Source organism: Barbus barbus (genome assembly GCF_936440315.1).
Source record: "Barbus barbus genome assembly, chromosome: 36".
NCBI lineage: Eukaryota > Metazoa > Chordata > Actinopteri > Cypriniformes > Cyprinidae > Barbus > Barbus barbus.
In genome coordinates this window covers 15,273,961-15,298,895 of record NC_136714.1, presented here as the reverse complement: position 1 = coordinate 15,298,895, position 24,935 = coordinate 15,273,961, and the positions used below count along the sequence as shown (strand labels likewise).

At 36.6% G+C, this 24,935-nt stretch overlaps 1 protein-coding gene across 6 annotated transcripts; it reads right to left on the bottom strand.

Annotated features, from left to right (window-relative positions):
• Positions 1-1,584: 1,584 nt before the first annotated feature.
• On the bottom strand, positions 1,585-24,792 carry LOC306856379 (uncharacterized protein). Of its 6 annotated transcripts, XR_013783012.1 has the most exons (8): positions 17,507-17,929; positions 6,798-6,884; positions 5,349-5,426; positions 5,029-5,091; positions 4,733-4,933; positions 4,004-4,639; positions 2,401-3,921; positions 1,585-1,669 (listed from the first exon to the last, which is right to left on the bottom strand). XR_013783012.1 is itself a non-coding variant. In XM_079395634.1 (7 exons), exons 2-6 carry the CDS (start codon positions 6,813-6,815, stop codon positions 4,010-4,012), a joined length of 990 nt encoding a protein of 329 aa, XP_079251760.1. In that variant the 5' UTR covers positions 6,816-6,884; positions 24,714-24,792; the 3' UTR covers positions 1,585-3,921; positions 4,004-4,009. The 6 variants fall into 6 exon arrangements, 4 of the variants coding, with proteins under 4 accessions (XP_079251760.1, XP_079251759.1, XP_079251758.1 ...); XR_013783011.1 differs by lacking the exon at positions 6,798-6,884 and having other exon boundaries at positions 17,507-17,934; XM_079395634.1 differs by lacking the exon at positions 17,507-17,929 and adding an exon at positions 24,714-24,792 and having other exon boundaries at positions 1,585-3,921.
• Between the last annotated feature and the right edge of the window lie 143 nt (positions 24,793-24,935).

The following is a 24,935-nucleotide window of genomic DNA, read 5'->3' as shown; positions in this document are numbered from 1 at the left end:
ACAAACAAAAAAAAACTAACCAATCATTTAAAGACTACAATTTAGGCATTGCAACATTATATATATATATATATATATATATATATATATATATAAACATTTCAAAAGTGCTATTAAATTATTTTTATGAAGTATTAAATATATATTTTTAATTTAGATCATATTAATAAAAATTAAATATCGATAAAAAATTCAAATATGACCATTAACTGATATAGGAGAAACTGATAATGTAGTTTCTGATCATGCATAATCAATATAACATTTTATACTTTATAAAAGTATATTATTGTAGGATTTATTGTTTTGCATTATTCATGCATAAATTCAATTGAAAAAATTATTTATGTAAATAAGATATTTTGCATAACCAGCTAAACATTTTTACAAAAACAGCAAAAGTGTCCATATCTTTAGTTTTACAAAAATCTGATGCAAATTGTGTAGTTCCATTTTAAAATGGAAACTAAACTGAAAAAAAAAAACAGTTGTTTAGTGATCATAGTAAATGTACAATCGCCATACTGTTGCAGGTGAGAAACGTGTTGTTCGCTTTCATTTTCTGAATTAAATAGAAATGAAGAGTGAGAAAGTTTTTTTTTTTTTTTTTTCAATTTATGGGTAATGGAGTTGTCGCATAACACTTAAATGCAGATGCTATGGAGATATGACCTGATAATCTCCCAGCCTCGTTCTGTCCGCATGCAGTCCAATCACTGACTTTTCTCACTTGAAAGTGGTGACAAGGCAGATCTGTGCTCTTCGTTAGGGTCTTAATAGTAAATGGGATTAAGTGACTAGTCATTAGCTCAAACGTTCATTGTGAGCATTAGCCTGAACCTCTCAACTCATTACTTTCCTGACATTTCTAAAGGTCTACCAGTACATGAAGGTAACTCTCCTATGCTGGGATTAGCAGCAGCGACTCTGTCAAACATCACGCGAAGGAACAAAACAAATGAACACATTAACCCTTGTGCATAAATAAAAAAAAGTTACACTTAGGTCCATAGTGGACAAAAATGTCCATGTCAAAAAAACGGTCATAAAAATCGGAAGCTTGGGAGCAGAGACTTAAGTGTGGTCTCATTTTAAAGACCCATGGCAGATTATTGTTGAAGTAAAAAAAGTTAAACAAAAACAAAAGTTATACAGGTTTAAGTTTATGAAAATGATTTATGAACAATATTTTGTTATTTTATGAATATTTTATATATGAAACATGTTGAACTCTAAACCTGCTAGAAAATCAAAGCCACAAATCTAAGCAAGTTGTGTTCCAAATTTGAGGTTGATATCTCAAAAAATGAGCTTTCAGTAAAATTTTGTTTGGGCGCAGTACCAAATTTTCCCCATTAGATGCCAGCAAAACTCTCTCTCAATTTTTACAAGAACACACACACACAATTTTTTTTTATGACACACATACAAACCACACTCTGACATCTATACCAACACACCCACACAATTATAGCTGCATTATTTTCTAATTGGCTCTATAATACGCAGAAGCAGAAAACAGGAATAAAGCAAGTATTTGCTTTATAGACCCTTTATAGACCAAAGCTGAAAAAAATGGCACCATCTGGTAATTTTTTTTATTTTGAAGCCTTTCCAACAGAATGAAAGCCTATTAACAAACATTGCATCATTTTACAGTTAAACGGCACTGCGATTGAAAATAGCTGTTTTAATGGGTTTCAATGGGGACATTTTTGTCCAAAAGGCACTGAGTGTAACAATTTTGTGTACCTAGTGCATACAAATCTTTTAGCTTGGGAGCACAGAGTCAAGTTTGGTCTCATTTTAAAGAAGACCCATGGCAGATTATCATTGAAGTAAAAAAAGTTTAAAAAATGAAACATTATAGAAGTTTATGAAAATGCTTTCTGAACAATATTTTATATAAAATATATATTTTATGTTACATGTGCAACTCTAAACCTGCTAGAAAATCAAAGCCATAAATCTAAACAAGCTGTGTTCCAAATTTGAGGTTGATTTTGTTTGGACGCAGTACCAAATTTTCCCCATTAGATGCCAGCAAAACTCTGCTGCTGCACGCAGTGCTTGGATTTGTGATTTACAGTAGAGTTTTTCTTTCTCAAATATTACAAGCACACACACTCAAATGTTTTTTTGAGTGTGTGACATCTATACCAACACACCTATATATCTGACATCTATACCAACACACCTACACAATTATAGCTGCATTATTTATCCAATTGGCTCTATAATACGCAGAAGCAGAAATGAAGGGAGTATTTGCTTTATAGACCCTTTATAGACCAAACATGAAAAAATGGCACCATCTGGTAAAAAATTAAATTTTGAAGCCTTGCCAACAGAATGAAAGCCTATTAACAAAAATAGCATAATTTTACAGTTAAACGGCACTGCGATTAACAATAGCAGTTTTAATGGGTTTCAATGGGGACATTTTTGTACTTAAGGTCCTGAGTGTGAGTATTTTTTGTACAGAGGGTAAAATTGATTTTTTGAAGGAAATGAGGGTGAAATATTAAAATTCCAATAAAAATAAACACCTGAGCCAAGATTTATGCAGTTGGCATTAACACAGGCACACTTATAACAAAAAACTAAAACTGAAATGGACAAAAATGTCCATAAGGGTTAATGATCAAAGTGCAACACATGCAAACATACTTACATAATTGTATAAAAACAGTGAAATGTGATTAGCTCGTGTGCTATGCATGCTCAAACCTGACACAGAGAGCAAGAGGAGGATGTTACTTGTCTTTGAACAAGATTTTGTAAATAGGATCAACTGTAATAAAAGTATAATTATTTGTAAAACATATATTGTTCAATCAGAACAGTAGTAAAGCAAAAAGTGAACAGGCTGCAATTCCACCCAATAGTCACTTCTGTGAAAATTTTCATAGCAATGGTTATTATCCTAATCAATTTCATGTTGTTTATTTTTACATCACACATTCCCGTGACAATATTAGCAATCAGGACAAACCAAAAAGTCTGCTAGTATTTCAGTAAAAGCCAGATTAGGAAACATGAGTTGATGGACAGTAATCCTTCCTCCCCTGACCTTGAATATCTGATTCCAATTTTTTATTAACTCATTGCTGGACTATATTGAATCCTTTCACAAATTATAAAAGCAGCATGATATATGACATATACTCATTTGTAGTAGTTTGAATATTAAAACAGAACACATGCTTAATGAGCGAGATAGAGCTCTATTTAAAAGATAATCTGTGCCTCACTAGAGCTTCCATGAGGTCAGCACAGGCCTAACGCTGAAAATCTGGCAGTGCCCTGATTACAAGATTTTATAAGAGAAATAAGAAGTTTCTGGTACTTTTGCTCTGAACATATATGTGCATGTTTTTAATATTTTGTCTAGAGGCCAGAATAGGACCAGCCAGGGTCATGACCTCGAGGTTCCATTTTAATGATCCTTACATATACTATGATATTTTTACATCCAACACTGCACAGAGAAAACTACAATATTTTCCAATTAAATGTGGAAGTGATTTTTTTCATACTCCCATTTTTTATTTTCCGCAAATATCAGCTATTCATATTTTTTGATAGGAATACAACTATAAACAAAAACAGAATAAAAAAAAGTCCCTTAGTGAAGACTATTAACTATATACAAAAGTATTTCTCAAACCAAACTAACGTAAATTCACAAGCGGCTCAGAACAGAGGTATTAACAAAATACAACTCTACAGAAGAGAAAATACTGTTGTTCTCTGCACCTGCAGGTTTCACTTGCTCATTCAAACGATTCAAATGTTTGAAGTCTAAAACCAAGTTATTCACATTATTCATCTTCTCTTGATGTCTTTGCTTTGGTTAAGCTGAGCGTTCTTCGGTCTGAGGCAGATCGGACTTTTTCTCTATTTAGAGACTTTACGATCCTGCAAAATATAAATAATGAGATAAAATGAGACAAAAAGTTGGTGCATGTAACTAGTGTGAACGGATATGACTCGCACTCACTTGGCTCTAATGGTTTACTTCATCTTCTTTCTGTTCCTCTTCTGTCTCATCGGTTGTGTCAGGTTCTGTTTGTGGATGCGTGACTGGCTCTTCACAAGTTTCTTCTGTACTGTTAGCCAGCTGTGGTTCATCTTCAAGTTTCTCTTCCTTTGTCTCTGGTTCGGTTTTCTCTTCCTTTGTCTCTGGTTCGGTTTTCTCTTCCTTTGTCTCTGGTTCGGTTTTCTCTTCCTTTGTCTCTGGTTCGGTTTTCTCTTCGGTTTTCTCTTCCTTTGTCTCTGGTTCGGTTTTCTCTTCCTTTGTCTCTGGTTCTGTATTCCCTTCTTTGTCTTCTGGCTCGGTTTTCTCTCCTTTCTTTTCTCCCTCTTCCTTTTCTGAAGTCACAGTCTCCACTTTTTCCTCCAGTTCTGGCTTCTCAGAATCTGTGGATTTAGTTTCCTGCTCAATCTGTTCTTTAGAGGAGAGAGATTCTGCGTCTGGTGATGTCTTGTGTTCTTCAAACACATCTCCTTCGTGCCCATTTGGAGTCGTTTGATCGAGGGTGGCTGTTTTATCCACCTCTTCTCCACCTTCATCTGCACTGGACATCCTGTGTCGGCGAGACGGCGGGCGTCGCTTGATGGAAAGTCGAGCTCTACCCTGCACAGATTTCAAAATACGCTTGAATTCAAACATTGTAACAGTTTTTATTGGTTTTGAATTCACTGTCATGTGAAATATGACGCCTCAAACCTTGTTGATGCTTTTGAGAACAGTTCCCTCGGTGGGACCCTCAAAGCTGGCAGGAGTTTCCTCTTGTTTGGGTGTGAGAGCTGCAGGAGGACTAGAGGGGCTGCTGGGAGAGCCGGGGGAGAAGGGCGGCACTGGTAACTTCACCACCCCTGGGCTCTTTGGGAAGGGTGGAGGTCCCGTGGGAGAAAGTGCTAGGCTGGCCTGTGTGAAATGGGATGTAAAATCACTTTCATTATCTGAAGCAATACTGACCTCTGTCCACTAGAGGGAAACAATGTTGTGTAATCCTAGGAAACCTGCAGTTTCTCAATGAGGGCAGAATTTCTGTTCTTCCTGGTTGATACTGTTTCAGCTCCTTTCTGAATGGATAAAAAATAAATCAGTTAGGTAAATATAAAAACTTTTAACAATACCAATGTTTATAATTGAGAAAAAGCTTTGAAAGTCTGCATCATTGCTACAACGCATTGCGTATTTTGATTTGAGGAAATAGTTCAAACATAATTTTTACATGCATTTAGCTACTAAGGATAATGTTTTAACTACACTGTAATGAAAGCTAGTTTTATTACTGAAAATGTAGGGTTTTTTTCCCGTCAATCCCGGATCGTCTCACCTCATCCTGGCATTGACCTGCGTCATTACCAGCAGGCAGCGGCAGAGAGCGTGGGGGTCTCCTCCTCACAGGCTTGTTCTGAAACAAAAGAAGAACTCAGATCCACATGCCTAAACACATACATACCTTACTACCAAATTACTTCCACAGAATTCTCATGTTCAAAAAAAGAAAGAAAGAAAGAAACCCCTCAAACAAATAAATATGAATTTACTATTTTTAAACTAAAATAAATTAATAAAAATATAAATGAATACAAAGCAGTTGTAGAATTAAATAATATAATATATATAAATAAAATTAATAAAAACATTTTATTAACAATAATATTTAAAAAATAAAAAGAATATACTTATAAAAAAATAAAAACAGTCTATAAAAATTAAACTAGTAATAAAACAATTTATAATATTTGAAAATAAATAATTATAGAAATATACTAACAGAAAACTATTACGATAAAAAAACTACAAAATCAATACATAATATTAAATACAAAAATTTATAAAAATATTTAAAATAAAACTAATTAATAAACATAAGAAATGAATAAAACTATTTTAAAAACCCTATCTAAAAATAAAATACATTTTAAAAATTACACATGACTAGATCAAACATTAAGATTTGGCCACATATGACTGAAACAGACTTTGTGAGAGAAAAAAACACTATTATATATACTTGAGTGTTTGCAACGAGGAAATGTTTAAGAAATACAACTAAAGTGAGCGACAGGGCTTACAAACGGGAAAAAGGCAGGAAAGTAGTGGTAAAAATAAGATAACATCTGTCACCTGCATAGACATGCAGCATAGTATTCCTGCATTGCATAACATTCACCCTTATTAATATCTGTGCTTGAGGACGCCTTCCTTCAGTGTCTGTTTCCTAAGCGATAGAATGACACTTTGCCAAGCAGTTCATGAGAATTTGCATTACCAGTCTTAACATTAATACCTAGGCACATATAACAAGAGTGGCACATTCATAAAGACAATAATCTGGGTGGCACAGAACTAAAAATACACAGCAAAACTTCCAAAGAATGAGACGAGGAAATTTGCTTCCTTTTCTACAATATAAGGGACTGACCAAGAACTAACCTGGAAAATCTTTGAGATTTTCCCCTGAATTATACACTTCCTGTTTAAATGTACACAGAAGGTATGAGGAAACATGTCTGTGTCATACAATTATACATTCTAGCCTTAAGTACATGCTATACTTTGCTATGGATAAATAACCTCACTTTCCATTTTACTTCAAAAGAAGTGAGGAAAAAAGAGAGCAGAAAAACTGAAGATTAAAAACAAAATGGTAAGCTATAAGCAAAAGCAGGAAAAAATAAAATGACTAAGTCATGAAAAAAGGAGATGGGACATATTAGGAAGTTCAAGTGCGAAAGCAGAGAGGATGTGATCATATTCGGATAATATGAAACCTCACCACTTCAGCATCTGTCATATGGGATATTGGACAACTGAATTTTCCAGCTAGTTCAGCCACAGAGCGCTTTTTTACAACAGAATGCTCCTGAAATACAAAAATGTTAGTGTATGAATAAGAACGCCCCCTTCTTTTTGATATATTTTCTGTAATATTAATCTAAGGCATTCAAATCCATGGCAAAGCACTAAAAAAAAAGAAATTTGACAATTTATTAACTGTAAAAACAACCTTTATAAATGCATATAACAAATTTTCTTAAACGTATGAAAAAACACAATATCGCAAAGGGCAAAGCAACACCTTATGTTAGAGGATTTTAGTCCAGCTTTTACTTCTTAATCTTCTAGTAAAGTTTTCTAATTACAAGCCATTAGGTTCTGTTATGTTGAATTCCACAGTGACGCTAAGAAAATGTCTTGTTTTTCACCACAGGAAACCACAGTCGTGAACGCTCATTTGAGCAAAGTGATGAAAAGGGTGTATTTCAAAGGAAATCTTTGAGAAAGTGCTTTTTGAGCCATGCAAGCATCCTCAGGGGGCTCAGCCGTGTATGACTTCAGCCTGCTGTCATCATTCCCGTCTCAGGCTCGTCCATCTATGACCATTAGCACTCTCACTATCAGTGAAGGGAAACCAGTGCTGCTTTGTCAAAAGTGATAGCAGAATGTGGTGTTTTAGGGCTGAGGCAATGTCTGTGGACTAACATAAATGTTTGTTTTCAAGACGTTCAGTATCAGAGCTTTGTGGGAACCCACCAACACTAAGCTGCATGCAGTCTATACCTTACAGGATGTTGGTTATACAATGATGAGGCAACTTAAGATAAGACTGAAGTATATAAGAAGAGTCAAAAACAGGAAGGGTGCTTGAGAAAGCCAAACCACTTTTGAACAAAGTTAATTATGAATACAACTTTTCTAATAAAGTTTCTCAGTCTGCAGGCAAAAAAATGTTGGTTACACTTTACTTAAAGCCTTTATGTATAAGCCATTATAAAGGGTTATTAAAGGGTATAACATATTATAATTATTCATAATGTTTGTTGTAATACATGATTTCTTGTCGTAAAAAAATATTGAATTTTAAACGCATTGTGAAAAAAGGAATTGATAAGTGTTCCAATGTATTAACTGTGGTTACAATTATTCATGAGACTGTGCAATGCATTAAAAGGTGCATTACAAGGCATAATTAATGCATTAAAACTACTTTTAGAATGCATTATACATAAAGGCTTTAAAGGGTTAGTTCACCAAAAAATGATAATTCTGTCATTAATTACACACCCTCGTGTCATTCCAAACCTGTAAGACCTTTGTTCATCTTCGGAAAAAAAAAATTAAGATATTGTTGATAATATCTTTGATTCGTTGTTTACGTTCAGCATGCGCGTGCTGTCTACTGAGCGTAAACAACGCTGATTACGTTGAATCTGGGGTACTCTCCAAAATGGCGGAAGACAGTAACTTGGGGAGAAGTATAGTTGAATAAATTATGTTATTATTGTTTTCTTTGCGCACAAAAAGTATTCTCATAGCTTTGTAAAATTATGTTACATGGACTATTTTACAGATGTCCTTGCTACGTTTCTGTATGTTGATCGTGGTCCTTGCTGTCTACGGAGGGTCAGAGAGCTCTCAGATTTAATCAAAAATATCTTAATTTGTGTTCCGAAGATAATTGAAGGTCTTAAGGTCGGACTCGGGCTAGTTTGTTTGATGTGTTCCACTCGACCAGTTTGCCCGATTCAACATGCTGAATCGGCGTCGGGGCCGTCGGCGAGAGGGAGAACTCTGATTAGATGTTCAGTTTAGCTAACGATTCAGTGCCTGAGAATTACAGCGAAAGTGATGAAAACGAGCACGTAAATGAAGGCGGTACAGACAGAAGGCCATTTAAATGTTACGTGATCTTTCCCAACAATTCTAATACGTGAATGTTTTCATAACATAAGCTGCTTAAAATCATTAACGTTATCAACGTTACTGATATTCAAAATGGTAAGCAAGCTTTGCTTTGTTTACATTTCGTATATGTGCATTTAACTTGTATATCTTTGGTTTGGTTTCTCCTTTTGAATGACGAATATATACTATTGATAGCTGCTGAAATAAACAGTTAATTCCTCTCACGCATGCCCATGTTAGTTTGCCGTCGGCTGTAGTCTGTGCGGTGTTTTTGAGTGCAGCTTTTTGGTCTGACGCAAGGCAACAACACCGTCGGCTTTCTTCGCCGCTAGTTCTTTGAAGTTGGCTTGGTGTGTCTCTGCCTTTATAGGTTTGGAACGACATGAGGGTAAGTAATGACAGCATTTTCATTTTTAGGTGAACTATCCCTTTAAGTAAAGTGTTATGTTATATAAACAGAAAAAATAACATCATTCCAAAGTGCTGCGCTTCTCAATGAATTGAAAATGCATGATGATCAGAGTCTGTCAAATTGAGTCGTAATTATCTTTATGAAATGTTTTATTTATAATAAATTGTATTATTACATACATGCACAATTACTTCAGAGTTAGTAGTTTGCAACAACTGACTGACTTTATTAGTGAGTCATTTAATCATTCACTCAACCGATTCGTTCAAAAACGCTCATTTAGCCAGGAACAAAACCAGCGACTACTGTCTTTATGAGTGAGTCATTGAATAATTTTGGATTCAGTGATTCAAAAACAATGGATTCAATAACTCGACTGATTCATAAACACCGATTCATCCAGAAATGAGATACTACAGAGTTTCAACTGTGACTTAGTTTGAAGAGTAAAAACTGTTAGTCGGTATGTTAGTCTATTATATTTAATTAAATCAATGCTTTAATATACTTTTAAACCCTTTTAATGTGTAAATATATTAGGTTAAGATTTGAACCTGAATCTTCACTTCTACACTCAAATATGTCAAGCTAACACAATGAACTACAATTCTTTAAAAGGGGACCTATTATGCTCCTTTTTACAAGATCTAAAATAAGTATCTGACATCCCCAGAGTGTGTATGTGACGTTTTAGCTCAAAATACCCCACAGATAATTTTTATAGCTTGTTAAAATTGCCACTTTTAGGGTGTGAGCCAAAACGCTCTGTATTTGAGTATGTTGCTTTAAATGCAAATGAGCTGGAGAAGAGGGCAGAGAGTGCTAAACTTTGCAACTAAACATTCCCCTATTAGTTCAAGCCTGTTATCTTTACAGAAAACATACTCTGTTTCAAAGTCAGTCATCTGATTGTACTGTGCATAATAAATTTGCGTTTATGAATTACACAGACAGGGAGCACGGTGGGATAAAAATAACAACATAGCTGGTCTCATCCTATCACAAATTTTATAAGACCCACTCGTGATTATGAGCTCAACAAACTCAAGCGATCGACTCACATTGCTTTCATATGCAACTTTTAACCACCAAATTCCTATTCACGATCATTCATGGGCAGCACCTGTGAGAACAGACAGTAACGATGGTAGCTTTAGCATCATTAGCCTCACAGAGTGCCAAGAAGCTCTTTCAGAAGGGCCATTTGGAAAACAAATGTGTGATACTTTGAGCAGACGTTGCATGAAGCGTTGGTACTGATCCCTACACGTATTGGGGACTTTACCGATTTTTTCCGGGACAATTCCTTAGACAATGAAACTTAACCACAGTGTCCTCAGCGGCTCAGATGGAGGGAGTCTATGGAGACTCCTATGTTTGTTATTGCATCCCAAAACACAACACTTGAAATGCCTCGGCACTGACATTGTTTATCTCCAGCAGCTACAGCAAGTAATCAGTAATGGCAGAGGCGGACCACAGCTTCTCACTCAGGACTGTGTATATGCTTATAGGGCAGCGTCACAAATGGGCGGGACTTTCCCCTTGGTGACGTGAACAGAGGGAGAATCTGAAACAGCTCTTTTGGAGAGACGGTTTATGATTTATTGGTTTTATAAAAAAAGGAGAGCGTGGATTTTTACCATTATAGGCTGGTTGTTTTCTCACACTGCGGCCACACAACTGTGTTCAAACACCTTATAAAAGTGATTTTTGCATAATAGGTCCCCTTTAAAATTATTTTTGTCTTGCTGCAGTGTCTATGTTAGCCTGGTAGCCCTTTAAAAAAAACTAGGCACATGACAGCCGGCTACTTATTAAAAAAGCCAAATAAGACCTGGTAAACACCTGGGACCATGATGCATTCAGGCCTCTATTTAAAAAACAAAAACAAAAAAACCCCTCTTTTGCCCAGCCTCTTTCTGTCTGTGCTGCTCTCAGTCCTGCCTGTGTCTGCTGCCCATGTGTTCCAGCTCCATTAGATCCACTCCTCTTTAAGATAAAAGCATTCCATCATGACATCATTTGCCCTATTTAGTGCCAAAAATGGACAGAAAAAAAAAGCTTGTTCTGTGAAATAGCTTGTTGATATTTTAAATTGAGGCATGCTTACAATTCACTGATATATCAGTGCAATCCTCAAAATTTGATATTCCATGTTATGTCCAGAAATTCTTAGTTTCACTGACAAATTTATGCTAACCGCCAAAAACAACATGGGAAGATGATGAGGACCTGCCCCAGAGACTGAAGCGCTCCCAGAGCGGAGCTCCCATGCCTGACATGCAACGTAAGAGCATGCTTGCCATTTTTAACATCAGCAACTGAGAAAACACTGATTTCCTTCATCCAGCTGCCCTCTATAATCAAATTTTTGGTTTTACAGTAGATATTATGGAAATATAAACATAATCTGTCATTGCTAACATGTATTTCTGCTCTACTCTGTGGGAATATTTTACAGAGAAAAATATTTCACCCAAAACTGAAAATTTGCTGTTAATTTACTCAGGTCTTCCAAGATGTAGGTGACTTTCTTTCTTCAGTAAAACAGTAAAGATTTTAGCTGAAACTGTCGTCCTTGTTGATTTATAATATGCAAATAAATAAATAAATAAAATAAAAAAAACAAGTCCTCCCTTTCTGTTGTAGACAACAACAGTGTCAATGCAAGAGAAACCACTAGCATGTGCAGGACCATTCATTTGAGACCTCAATATATCGTCATGAGCCGCAGATTAATTGTTTGTTTTTGTATCTGCTTTTTTTTTAACTCACAAAATGAAGGTGCCTGTTGACTGACATATGATAAACCACCAAACGGACCACCGTTTCAACTAAAAATCTTTACAACTTTACTGTTCTACTAAATAAAGAAAGTCACATACATCTTGGATGGCCTGAGGGTGAGTAAATAAGCAGCACCTTTTCATATTTAGGTAAATCAGGTCTTTAAAACATGAACATAAATGACAAATGGCATGGTCTTTACTTTTGAAAGGTTTAATGCAGACGCAGTATATATCTCACATGTTAAGTACAGAGCACTGAGCTCATTACAACGCATTTAAGGCAGGGTGTGGGGCTGTGGGCAGCTCTTCCCTAGAGACCCAGTGGGTGGTGAGATTTACAGCATTTGCGTGTGAGTATGGGTGGCTAAGGGTGTGTGTGCCCCACAGATGTGCCTTTGCACACATTTAACACTCACACACCTGCAGAGATGACCCCTGAAGATGACATCACTGCTGCGATCGCCACTAATAGTTTCTTCAACAATTTTACTACCTCAATAAAAACTGTTAGCAACAAAAGACCGATTCGTTCCAAAGCTTACTTTATCTATACAAGAGTTGGCAGCAGTCAGATGACAAAGGGTGAGTAAATAAATGAAACAATAATAAGTGCAACAAACAATCAATTCAGCATGAGCCTTTCTTCATCTCCAAAACAGAGGCATGATCATGATGACATACTCGCTTTTAAACCGCACTGCAGAGCTGGATCAAGAATCAGCTCATTAAGTTAAGCATAAGGCCATCATGAGTGTGGGAGCAGTTCCGTGTACAAAAAAACATCTAAGTTATGCTCTTGGGTATTTGGTCTGCGTTTCCTCTTCAACTGTTTCAGCCACATTGTTACCAGGGGCATTTTGTCAGAGACAACAAGGGAGGTAGTATCTCTTCAAAAAATAAAAATAAATGTTTAAAGATTTTATTGCTTATTTATTAGCATGCCTATTATTAACATATTGGCTGTTTATTAGAATTTATAAAGCACATATTCTGCTTGAACATTTTCTACATCCCTAATCCGACCCAATACCTAAACTTAACAACTACCTTACTAACTATTAATAAGCAGCACATTAGGAGTTTAATGGTTTGTTAATAGCGAGAATTAGACCTTAAAATAAAGTGAGACCCAAAATATTTATATTTAAATAATGTTTTTTAACTGTTTACTCAAATTAAGCAGCACAACTGTTTTCATGTTTGATAATAATATGAAATATGAACTCAGCATATTACAATGATTCCTGAAGGACCATGTGACACTGAGGACTGGAGTAATGGCTGCTGAAAATGTAGTGTTGCCATCACAGGAATAAATTACATTATAAAAAATAAATTGCAATAATATTTCTCAATATGACTGTTTTGACTGTTTTTTAATCAAATAAATGCAGCATAGGAGACTTTTTCAAAAGCAAAAATCTGTGCAAAAAGCAAAAAGTGTTTTAACAGTAGAGAGCCTTTGATGTTACCTGGTTTTTATAAATACTAATATAACCATACAAAAATAAGTATAATTTTATATTTATATAGTGTTGCATCTGTCTTTAACCTGGAAACTGTGAAAACATCAAATGTGACTGGAATATTAAAATCATTACGTAAAAAAAAAACAACGAAACTCAACCCAAACACGCTCCTCGTTGTAGAAGTCCACCAGTACACGCTGCTGATTATGACCCAGAGAGTGGAAAATTGAATCTTATTAGTGCCCCACAAAGAATCTGTTGTATGTCAGAGTTGAAGGACACGAGGAAGCAACCATGATTCAAATTACACTGAAATACATCCCCTAATATGAAAGGATGCACAGGGAGGAAAGAGAGAATTTCCATTATAAAACCCAAAACTTGTTCTACAGAAGGCCGTGAACGCAGACACTTCTACCTACATAGACTCAACCTAATGTGTTTTTGCTCTTCAAAACATGTCAGAATGCACTTTATAATGTAGAGGTACAAACTGCATTCTCAGCATTGCTGCATGGGATGCACAGTGGGCATAAGTATAAAGAAATTCATAACTGAGCAAATGAGAGGTCAACTCAAAGAGGTCTGTCCTAGCCATCATCCATCTCAGTGGTAGCTGGGCTGGTGCAGGACCCTAGTTGTGATTTTCTCTATGCTTGCAGGCTCTCATTTCAATATCCGTGACACTGTAAAAACATTGAGTGGCTAATGGCACCACAAGAACAAGCACAGAGCCAAGTCCTTAACTACCAACTATCCTGAGCTGGGATGTCAAATTTAACACCCATTACTCTTATCCAAGTTATATATTATATATCCAGTCCATTATGAAGTCCATTCTAAACTTTTAAAATGGTCAAAGGGATAGTTAACTTTAAATATTTTGAAGCATTTTAGGTGAAATATCCTCAAAGATAAAAAAAATAAATAATAGTAATTAACAAAAAGGTCAATGGTCACTTGCAAAACATCTATAACATATTTACAATTATTCCCTTGCAAAAACTTAATGACCGCAACATTTAAAAAGCAGACAATAGAGAAAGATCTGCTGCTAGCTGAGTCATGCTAACTAGTCAAACCTTGACCTCTTAAGTTAAAGTTATAAGTTAAGCTAAATGTCTATGTGTGTACAGCTAGTGACCTGAATAACACTCATGTTAATGGCACCAGCATTTGAGGTTTGTTACACCCACAATAATGCATGGTTGCATGTTATGTACAGCAAAACCACACATTTTCGCACATGTATAGAGTATGTTTATGGCCTAAGTTACCATTTCTTTACTAAAGGCAGCAGAGTTCAAGTACAATCACGTTCTTGTAGGGCGATTTCTATCCAAAAGTGCCCCAGTACTATGACCTCATATACTGGCTCAGAATACTTGGAGTGGATGGTGTGCTGGAAAAGTCGAGGCTTCGCAAAACACTCTTTTATGTGATGAGTCAGTGAATTATGATGACAGACTCCACCTCACACCCAGATCCCATCAGGGTCCAGGTCTTGAATCAGCCACACAGTGTTCCAGGAGTATGTAATGACTCCATCTACAGAATAGAAGTCCATTTCCTGTGACAGGACAACCGGCATCCACTTGACATTATCTGACAAGGTCTCATTGATTGGAACGACTATGAACCAAACAACACTTTAAAATCATGCCATGGAAAAGACATGGACATTGTGTCCTGCACTGAACATTTACATCACTTGCTAATACTCCAAATGAAGTCATGTCCCTGAATTTTGAAGGGTGGCTGGGACAAGTTCACACGCATATGCTCTCACAGTCTCCCAGCACAAAGTTCAACAAGTTCTTTGAGGTAATGAATGATCACTCTCCTAAATGCACAGAACACTCTCCAGCACAAAGAACAAACCAAATATTCAAGACTTTTGGGGAGGAAGCTTTTTGTAGTTGGTTAATGTTGTGTTGCAATAACATTTTCCTTCTCCAAATCTCTCCGTCTCATCTATGAACACACTCTGTGGTTGCGTACAGCTCTGACAAGAGAGGGCCGTCGCCCTAACAGCTGCTGAGGTGGGACTGACACTGACCCGCATGCTCACATAGCTGACATTCAGGAGATAATCAACTTAAATATCCCGACGTCCACGCAGTACAGTGCTCCGAGAGTCAATATGACCCAACACAAAGCTGTAAAACGGACAAGCTTTCAATGAAGTCAATCCAGTCTTAACAACTCCTCTAGCAGCCAAGATATATATTTTTAAGGTACATCTTTAAATGTGGCTCAGCTCACAATATATTCCCAGAGAATGGTTCCTCTGGCTTAAAGTATGCAAACGTTGACTATCATAATAAAATGAGTTGAGAAATCAATCTTTTGTCTTGTTTGTGAGATTTGTGTTATTTAGCATTGCATATCTGAGCAAACAAACTCCTCCTGACCACAACGTAATTTTCCGGACCAGACAACAGAAGCACATGCACAGTCAGTTGTTTTGTATGTTATACATTCACTTTCCAAGCAGCAGCAGCACATTAAATTTAGCTTGAATTACATCTGACATGATAAAAAAAAAAAATATTGCACACTATTAATGTTGATGAGTGACTTTAACCCATTCAATTTCAGATGTTTCCAGTTGCACTCATTTGCATGAAAAAAATTCATTAAATATTAATAAACATCAAGTATATCTTAAAAATGTATTCAATTTTTTTTCATGAAATAAAAAAAAATTTTTAGGCATTTTTAAGCATTTATTTTGGTATGTACAACTCAAACAATGACTGATAGTGATGTTCAGAGATTTTATTAAAATAACCAATTTGCAAAAGCCACTGAATTATATGTATGGCAGCTTCAGTTGGATATAATATATAGAGCCTATGTACGTCACAGTATAAAAGCATCCAGAAACCTATGGAAAATGTCAAATAATTTGCCCACAAGTCACTAAAACTGCACTCAAAATATATAGCAAGTTGTCAAAGCTCTTTAAAAAGGCTGTCTATTTGTAAGCCAATTGTTTTCCTATGATCACTCAAAAATGTTCAGAGATGGAAAAAGTGGTTTGAGCATTCAGCCACTTTATTAATCACAAACTGCATGCTGAAATCATTTGTCAAAAAAAACTCCAATCTGCAAACACAAGCACGTGGGTCCACCATCCAAACCCGCCATTTTAATCTGTCATACGGATGAGGTTACACCACTTCCTGTGTCAGTTAGCTTGCTGCCATTCCAGTCATACTTTCTAACTTGAGACATGTAAGGGAGGCAGTGTCAAGTCAACAGGATTCATTGGTCAAACACATTCAAAGAGTTACTGGCACAAACACAACAATAAAACGGCTAGTAATGATAGCAGCCTTTGAAAATAAGGTTATGTAAATCGATGGAGGTTTGCAGGTGGCTTGGCCAATCTGAATGGCCTAGCTATGCTTTATTCATCTTTCACCCACTGACTACAAAGTCACATATGACTCAAATACATGCTGAGAGTGTTATGTAGAATGTAAACCGTTATCTCTTAACCTTGACAGCACACATATTTTAAAGCATAATTAATCTGTCTGTAGTGTAAAAAAAACATTATGCATTAAAATAATTCAAACCTGCACTAACAATAAGTCATTTAACCCAAATGTGTGATAAATTAAAAACTATAAAATATAAACATATGCATACAGGGGAGTACAAAATCTAATTTGAACCTGAAAATAAGTTTTTGAATTTTCTACGCTTTAGAATTAAAATCCTATGTAAACTGAAAAAGGCATATTCAACAATCAAAGTTTTTCACAAAAGTGTGGAGTTCATGCAGTTTTAGTGTTGTTGTCATTAAAGCAATGGGATAAACCAATATAAAAAAAAATTTGAAACGTAATTTTTTTTGTAGTTAAATTGCTGATAATTTGTAATTAAAATGTATTATAGACTATAGCATTTTTGAAATTATTTCTGACATCTATAATTGCTGATGCTTTACCATCTTGAAACATCTCGTGGCATCTCATGGACCAAAACGCAAGTTTTTGTTTACTCTGTAGCAGACAACGTGTGAAGAGCAGTATAGAAAATAAACTTAAAGTATGAACAAAAAAAAAAAAGGCAACAACGGTTTGAAGCGCAAGCACAGTAAATGATTTCATACCTCCATCTTGCAGCGTTATTGGCGTGTTCTCAACTTCTTGTCGCTGTTTTGTTGTGACACTTGCTGAAGTAACGCGCGCGCTCTCTCTCTCTCTCTCCTCACACGCGCGCGCGCGCTCTCGCTCACAAGTCAAGAGGGTGGTCGTTAGTTATATTTAGGTCTGACTCTTACAACATTTCCATGCTTAAAAGATTGTGCCATGCTCTGCTAAAAAGCTGTTGCAGTTTCTTACATATTTTCCCAGATTGCAGAAACTCATAACATCAATGTGCTGCGATTGCTGAAAATACCATTAAGGGTGCACTAAGTTTTTTGCAGTAATGTTTCACAAATAACACTACTTTTGACAAATATAATTAAAACTGTGCTAATCTCACGAAGACTTTATATACATGCGTGTTCTACAAACAGCTGTTTTATTCTACATTGAACAGGTCGCCCCCTCATGGGCACAGCTATATTTACATCACGACATGCCATAGAATTGACAACTGCTTTAACTAGCACCACCACCAATAATACATCTATTTTTGGTGATTGTCAAAGCTCAAGACACTTTACAAAGGTGTAAAAGTATATCTAAAAAAAAACAAAAAAAACAACTATATAACAAGATTCAAGATTCAAGATTCAAGAGTTTTATTTGTCACATACACAATTATACAGAGTATAACCAGCAGTGAAATGTAGGTCAGGTCCGCTCCAAGGACAGTGCAATTATAAAGTATACAAATATTAAGAAGAAGTACAAACATAAAATAAAAGATAAGATAAAATAAGATAAGATAGGATAAAAAATATAAATATAAATGTGCAGGTCAGTATGTTGTTGACAAATAGTAATGAGAGGAATGTGCAAAAAATAATGTGCAAAAAGTTGTACAGGGTATTTGAATAGCAGCAATATGAGGTAGAGAAAAATTATGAATAGCTTATTGATATATGATATTTACATGGAGAAAAAATTATGAATGAATAACTTGTTGATATGGTGATATTACATGGAGTCAAGTGATATTATGACACAGAGTTAGAGTTTAGGAGCCTGATGGCCTGGGGGAAGAAGCTCCTCCTAAGTCTCTCAGTTTTTGCCATCAGGCTACGGAAGCGCTTACCAGATGGAAGCAAAGTGAATAGACAGTTACCAGGGTGATTAGAGTCCTTGAAGATTTTAACAGCTCTACTTTTGCAGCGTTTGAGGTAGATGTCCTGCAGAGAGGGGAGAGCAGACCCTGAGATGCGCTTAGCTAAGCGCATAACTCTCTGTAGTGCTTTGCAGTCCTGATTGGAGCTGTTTCCATACCACACTGAGATGCACTGAGTCAATACACTTTCTATGGTCCCTGAATAGAAAGTTTTCAGGATTGCTGGTGAGACCCTGAATTTCCTCAGCTGTCGCAGATGGTACAGTCTTTGCCTGGCTTTCTTAACCTGTGATTGGATGTGTGTAGTCCAAGTCAGGTTCTCGGAGATGTTTACGCCGAGGTACTTGAAGCTACTCACCCTCTCCACAGGGGTCCCACTGATCATAAGAGGAGAGTAGGGCTGCTGCTGTCTCTTCCTAAAGTCCATGATCAGTTCTTTAGTTTTCCCCACATTCAGTGAGAGACAGTTGTCCTGGCACCATGATGTGAGTCTCTCTACCTCATCCAAGTATGCGGTCTCATCGTTGTTGGAGATGAGGCCCAGAACCACAGTATCATCAGCGAATTTAACAATGGATGTGGAGCTGTGAGAGGACACGCAGTCATGCGTGTAGAGAGAGTAGAGCAGGGGACTCAGGACACAGCCCTGTGGGGCTCCTATGTTCAGAGTGATGGAGTTTGAGGTGAACTGGCCAACTTTCACCACTTGAGGTCTGCCGGTGAGGAAGTCTTGAATCCAGTCACAGAGTGAGGAGTTTAGGCCGAGGTCTGTGAGTTTAGATGCCAGCTTGATGGGGACTATAGTGTTGAAAGCTGAGCTATAGTCAATGAATAGCAGCCTTACATAATTCCCATTGTTGCTGTCCAAGTGTGTAAGGGAAGAGTGGAGAACGTGAGAAATGGCATCGTCCGTGGATCTATTTGGGCGATAGGCAAACTGAAGAGGGTCCAAAGTATCAGGGATGGAGGAGCAGATGTGGCTCTTTACAAGTCTCTCAAAAACCTTCATGACTATAGATGTGAGGGCAACTGGGCGATAGTCATTCAGGCAAGAGGGTTTATTGTTCTTTGGCACAGGGATAATGATGGATTTTTTGAATGAGGTGGGAACCACGGAGGTAGCAAGGGACTCATTAAAACAATTAACAAACACAATATGGGCCCTCAGAAAAATAAGGGGGCCCCGAGATAACTTTAAATGACAAAATATAAAACAGAGCTGTGTTAATAGCATAGCGCAGAAGTGTCACAGAAACAAAACAGCTTCATTGCAGCATCAGAGGTTAGCAAACATTTCTAACAGACCAGCAGATCAGTATCAAAAACCACTGGTACTGTTGGGATGAATAGGATAAATGAAAACAAAACTAAATGCCTGAATATACCTGAAGTTACAGTTGGAGTGTTTAAATTTGGTCTGTTAATATCCACATGATACTAACATGCTAATAGTTTGTATCGATGATTAATTTAAATGAAAATGATTTAATTTAAAGAAAGTATTAAACTCTGAGCTTTTAAAATATCAAAAGGTATTATTGTTTGATGACCAATAGTAAACTTAATAAACACTGTTGCCAAAATTGCTCTATTGAGCTAAAAACGCAGTCTAAGTTTGTAGGATTTTGAGGCACAACCTGTGTGTTGATGCAGAGGATGTTTCTAATGTACTTTGAGCAGTATGCACCGTGAAGGGTGGAGCTTTAAGAAGGGAACAATGTTAGTGATAGCTAACACTTCCATTTATGGATGAAATGAAAGAGGAAACAGTATTTTTTTTACAGACTGTTCAATGTTTATATATAAACATTGAACATATAATTGCTGTGGAAACAGTTTCCAGGAAATCTTCTCTTCAAGCATTGCATCTTCTTAAATAGAAAAATGTGTACTGCAATGGGATGCATGGTTTTTCTAATGAGATCTGACCAGTGACCATGACATTAACTATAAGTATAAAAGTTTGAAAGTCAGTTTCACTCCGAGCATGAACAGTGGAAGGATGTGCAGATGTGAAAAAGATACAGTGATATTCACCACACAAAACTGAGCTTCCTTGTGTGAAATCTGATGACAAACAGCACCGATATCTACCACAAAACACAAGTGTGTCAAGTATGGAAACCTAAACGGGGGAATGTGCGCAGTTTTAATGTGGCGACAAGGAGAGCTGCGAAAAACAGGTGTATGCAGGAAGGCACATGCTTTGCTAGCACTACTTGTGCTTCTTGATTGCGCAGACTTTAACATGGGACTCTGCAGACACGTGCCACAGACACAGAGAGAAGTGAAACCTTCAATACAAGAATAAAACATGTTTAATTGAAAATATAATACATGCAATAGTACACACCTATGAGTGTAACAGCATTGCCTAAATATTAGCATGATTAACATTCAACACCATAAAACTGAGGCGGTGTTTCCACTAACAGTGAATAAAAAAAAAAAAAGGTGACTTGCAATCATTCAGTTTCAGAGAGCAAGTGACCGTCAGGGAGCAATCACTGGCTAAGCTACAAAGCTGAGCAAAGCTAACTTTATGAAAGTGAGCAGTGATACATGACAAATGACAATCAAAGTGCAAAGAGTGACATAAATACCGGGGTTCATTACATGTTCATTCAACAGCATTGGCAGCATTAAAAAGTTGGAAAGTTGTAATTACAACTTTTGGTGTGTTCAAATTACTACAAAAAAATAATTTTAACTAAATTTCTACAAAATGATGAATAAAAAAAAATGCAAATCAGATGTTTTGCTTTTTTACATATTTTTGCTACATTTATAAAGACACAGTAAACTAAATTTGTATATTCTATATAATTTGTACATTATATATATCAGGAATTGTACAACACTAAAACTAGTTGCATGTACAAAATACTGTATTGTAAATGGAAAACATTAATTGCAACAAATTGACCATGTTTTCTCACTAACACACCCATAACTCAGGAGAAAAACAAACCTTTGTAAACAACTCAAATCTTTCTGACATGAGCTGAACTCATCTTTACAGGTGCTGGTCATAAAATTAGAATATCGTGAAAAAGTTGATTTATTTCAGTAATACCATTCAAAAAGTGAAACTTGTATATTAGATTCATTCATTACACACAGACTGATATATTTCAAATGTTTATTTCCTTTAATTTTGATGATTATAACTGACAACTAATGAAAGTCCCAAATTCAGTATCTCAGAAAATTAGAATATCAATTAAGACCAATGAAAAAACAAAGATTTTTAGAAATGTTGGCCAACTGAAAAGTATGAACATGAAAAGTATGAGCATGTAATGAGCATGTACAGCACTCAATATTTAGCTGGGGCTCCTTTGGCCTGGATTACTGCAGCAATGCGGCGTAGCATGGAGTCGATCAGTCTGTGGCACTGCTCAGGTGTTATGAGAGCCCATGTTGCTCTGATAGTGGCCTTCAGCTCTTCTGAATTGTTGGGTCTGGCGTATTGCATCTTCCTCTTCACAATACCCCATAGGTTTTCTGTGGGGTTAAGGTCAGGCGAGTTTGCTGGCCAATCAAGAACAGGGATACCATGGTCCTTAAACCAGGTACTGGTAGCTTTGGCAGTGTGTGCAGGTGCCAAGTCCTGTTGGAAAATGAAATCTGCATCTTCATAAAATTAGTCAGCAGCAGGAAGCATGAAGTGCTCTAAAACTTCCTGGTAGATGGCTGCGTTGACCTTGGACCTCAGAAAACACAATGGACCAACACCAGCAGATGACATGGCACCCCAAACCATCAATGACTGTGGAAACTTTACACTGGACCTCAAGCAACGTGGATTATGTGCCTCTCCTCTCTTCCTCCAGACTCTGGGACCTTGATTTCCAAAGGAAATGCAAAATTTACTTTCATCAGAGAACATAACTTTGGACCACTCAGCAGCAGTCCAGTCAAGACGCTTCTGACGCTGTCTCTTGTTCAAGAGTGGCTTGACACAAGGAATGCGACAGCTGAAACCCATGTCTTGAATACGTCTGTGCGTGGTGGTTCTTGAAGCACTGACTCCAGCTGCAGTCCACTCTTTGTGAATCTCCCCCACATTTTTGAATGCGTTTTGTTTCACAATCCTCTCCAGGGTGCGGTTATCCCTATTGCTTGTACACTTTTTTCTACCACATCTTGTCCTTCCCTTTGCCTCTCTATTAATGTGCTTGGACACAGAGCTCTGTGAACAGCCAGCCTCTTTAGCAATGACCTTTTGTGTGTTGCCCTCCTTGTGCAAGGTGTCAATGGTCGTCTTTTGGACAACTGTCAAGTCAGCAGTCTTCCCCATGATTGTGTAGCCTACAGAACTAGACTGAGAGACAATTTAAAGGCTTTTGCAGGTGTTTTGAGTTAATTAGCTGATTAGAGTGTGGCACCAGGGGTCTTCAATATTGAACATTTTCACAATATTCTAATTTTCTGAGATACTGAATTTGGGACTTTCATTAGCTGTCAGTTATCATCATCAAAATTAAAGGAAATAAACATTTGAAATATATAAGTTTCACTTTTTGAATGGTATTACTGAAATAAATCAACTTTCATGATATTCAAATTTTATGACCAGCACCTGTATAAATGGGGCCAATTTCAAGAGGCTTTGTGCTGCATTTAATTATATAAAGCACTCACTCGGCTGGTTTCACAGCCAGAGCATAGATTAAGCCAGGATTAGGCCTTAAATTAGAACACTTAAGTAGAAAACATTACTGGTGTGCACAATGGCACTGACATATTTTAAAGTATGTCAGTGCAAGTTGCTTTCAGTTAAGACCGCTCAAACATGCTTTTTAGTCTGGGACTAGTCTTAAGCCTGGTCTGCGAAACCAGGCATTAGACTTCTATTAAAACCTATTTTAACTGTAAAGCTGTGAGATGTACTCATTTGTATGTTCAATTTATGTTGTATAAAATAAATAAAAGGTTAGTATTTTTTTCCCCCACACTAAAATTATATTAAGACATTACTTGAGGTTTTGTTAATGTTTAGAAATGAATCCTATTCAGTTTCATCGTAACTGCCTCGCAGCAACCAAGATGTTTATGTTTTTTTTTAAAGAAAAAGGGATCAAAATTAATTTGCAGAAATCAAAATTTTGTTGACTGGTCCTAACTTGTACGGAACCAACAGGTTCACCATTAACAAGCTGACTGGAGTGAAACTCTTTTGGGTCCACCATTGGCTGAAGACGACACAGACAGATAAAGAGTGGCCGACGAGTCCCAGGACAAAAATAAGGATTGTATGCTGCAGGATACACTAGGCGTTTGAGTCATCAGTGCTGTTGGAGCTCAAACAGGAGCGCTCTGAAAGAGACGCATTCATGTTCTTCCCTGGAGAATGATTACAAAGTTAGTTTTAGTGATTTAAAACAAAAAACGTTTTTAAAGATCACCCTTATGTTGTTCCAAATCTTGAACCTAAAATTCTTCTAGACCCAACTGACTTTCATTGCATGGGCAGAAAATATTTTTCAGAATATCTTTTGTTTCAATGGAATAAGCAAGCCATTTTTAGTTGAACTATCCCAGACCTTATATGATCCTGTACACTCTTAAAAATAAAAACATTCTTTTTTTGCTTTTGGCATCAACGGTTTCATGAAGAACCTTTCCATACCACAAACGGTTCTTCACAGTGAAAAAACGTTCTTCAGATTATTAAAATATACACTAAAGAAAAAAATGGTTCTTTTAAGAAAGGTTATGTGAGGAACCCAAAATGGTTGTTCTATTGCATGACTGCGAAAACCCCCTTTTGGAACCTTTATTATTGAGAGCGCAATTTCTTTGTATTCTTAAAGTTTACTTTACTTTTACTTTTCTAAGCGGTCCTGAAAACGTTTTTCTAGTCTTGTGTGAACAATCTCCTTCACATTCCCAGTTACTAAAGTGTCTTAAAATAAATCTTTACCTCAAATTACTTCTTTAAACTTCACTCCACAGTATTGCCCACATGTTAACACACAGTTTTGAACAATAACAGCAACTAATTTAAAGCAAGTTATAGATATTTCACAGCAAACTGTAAAAGCAAATCATCTTACCTTTTCTGCAGTGTGGAGAGGTGAAAGCAGGTCGTCCAAAGCGCTCACAGTTTGTCACTAGCCAAACCAGCACAGCATTGTCAGCTACTAGAGGAGGAGGTATGAAGTAGAAAACACAGTAGGAGGAGGATGTCCCAAGAACAGCCTCCCCATCATCACTTTAATCTCTTCAAAAGGACCGATTCATTTCCATCTATAAGAACAGCAGCAGTCCTTATACCT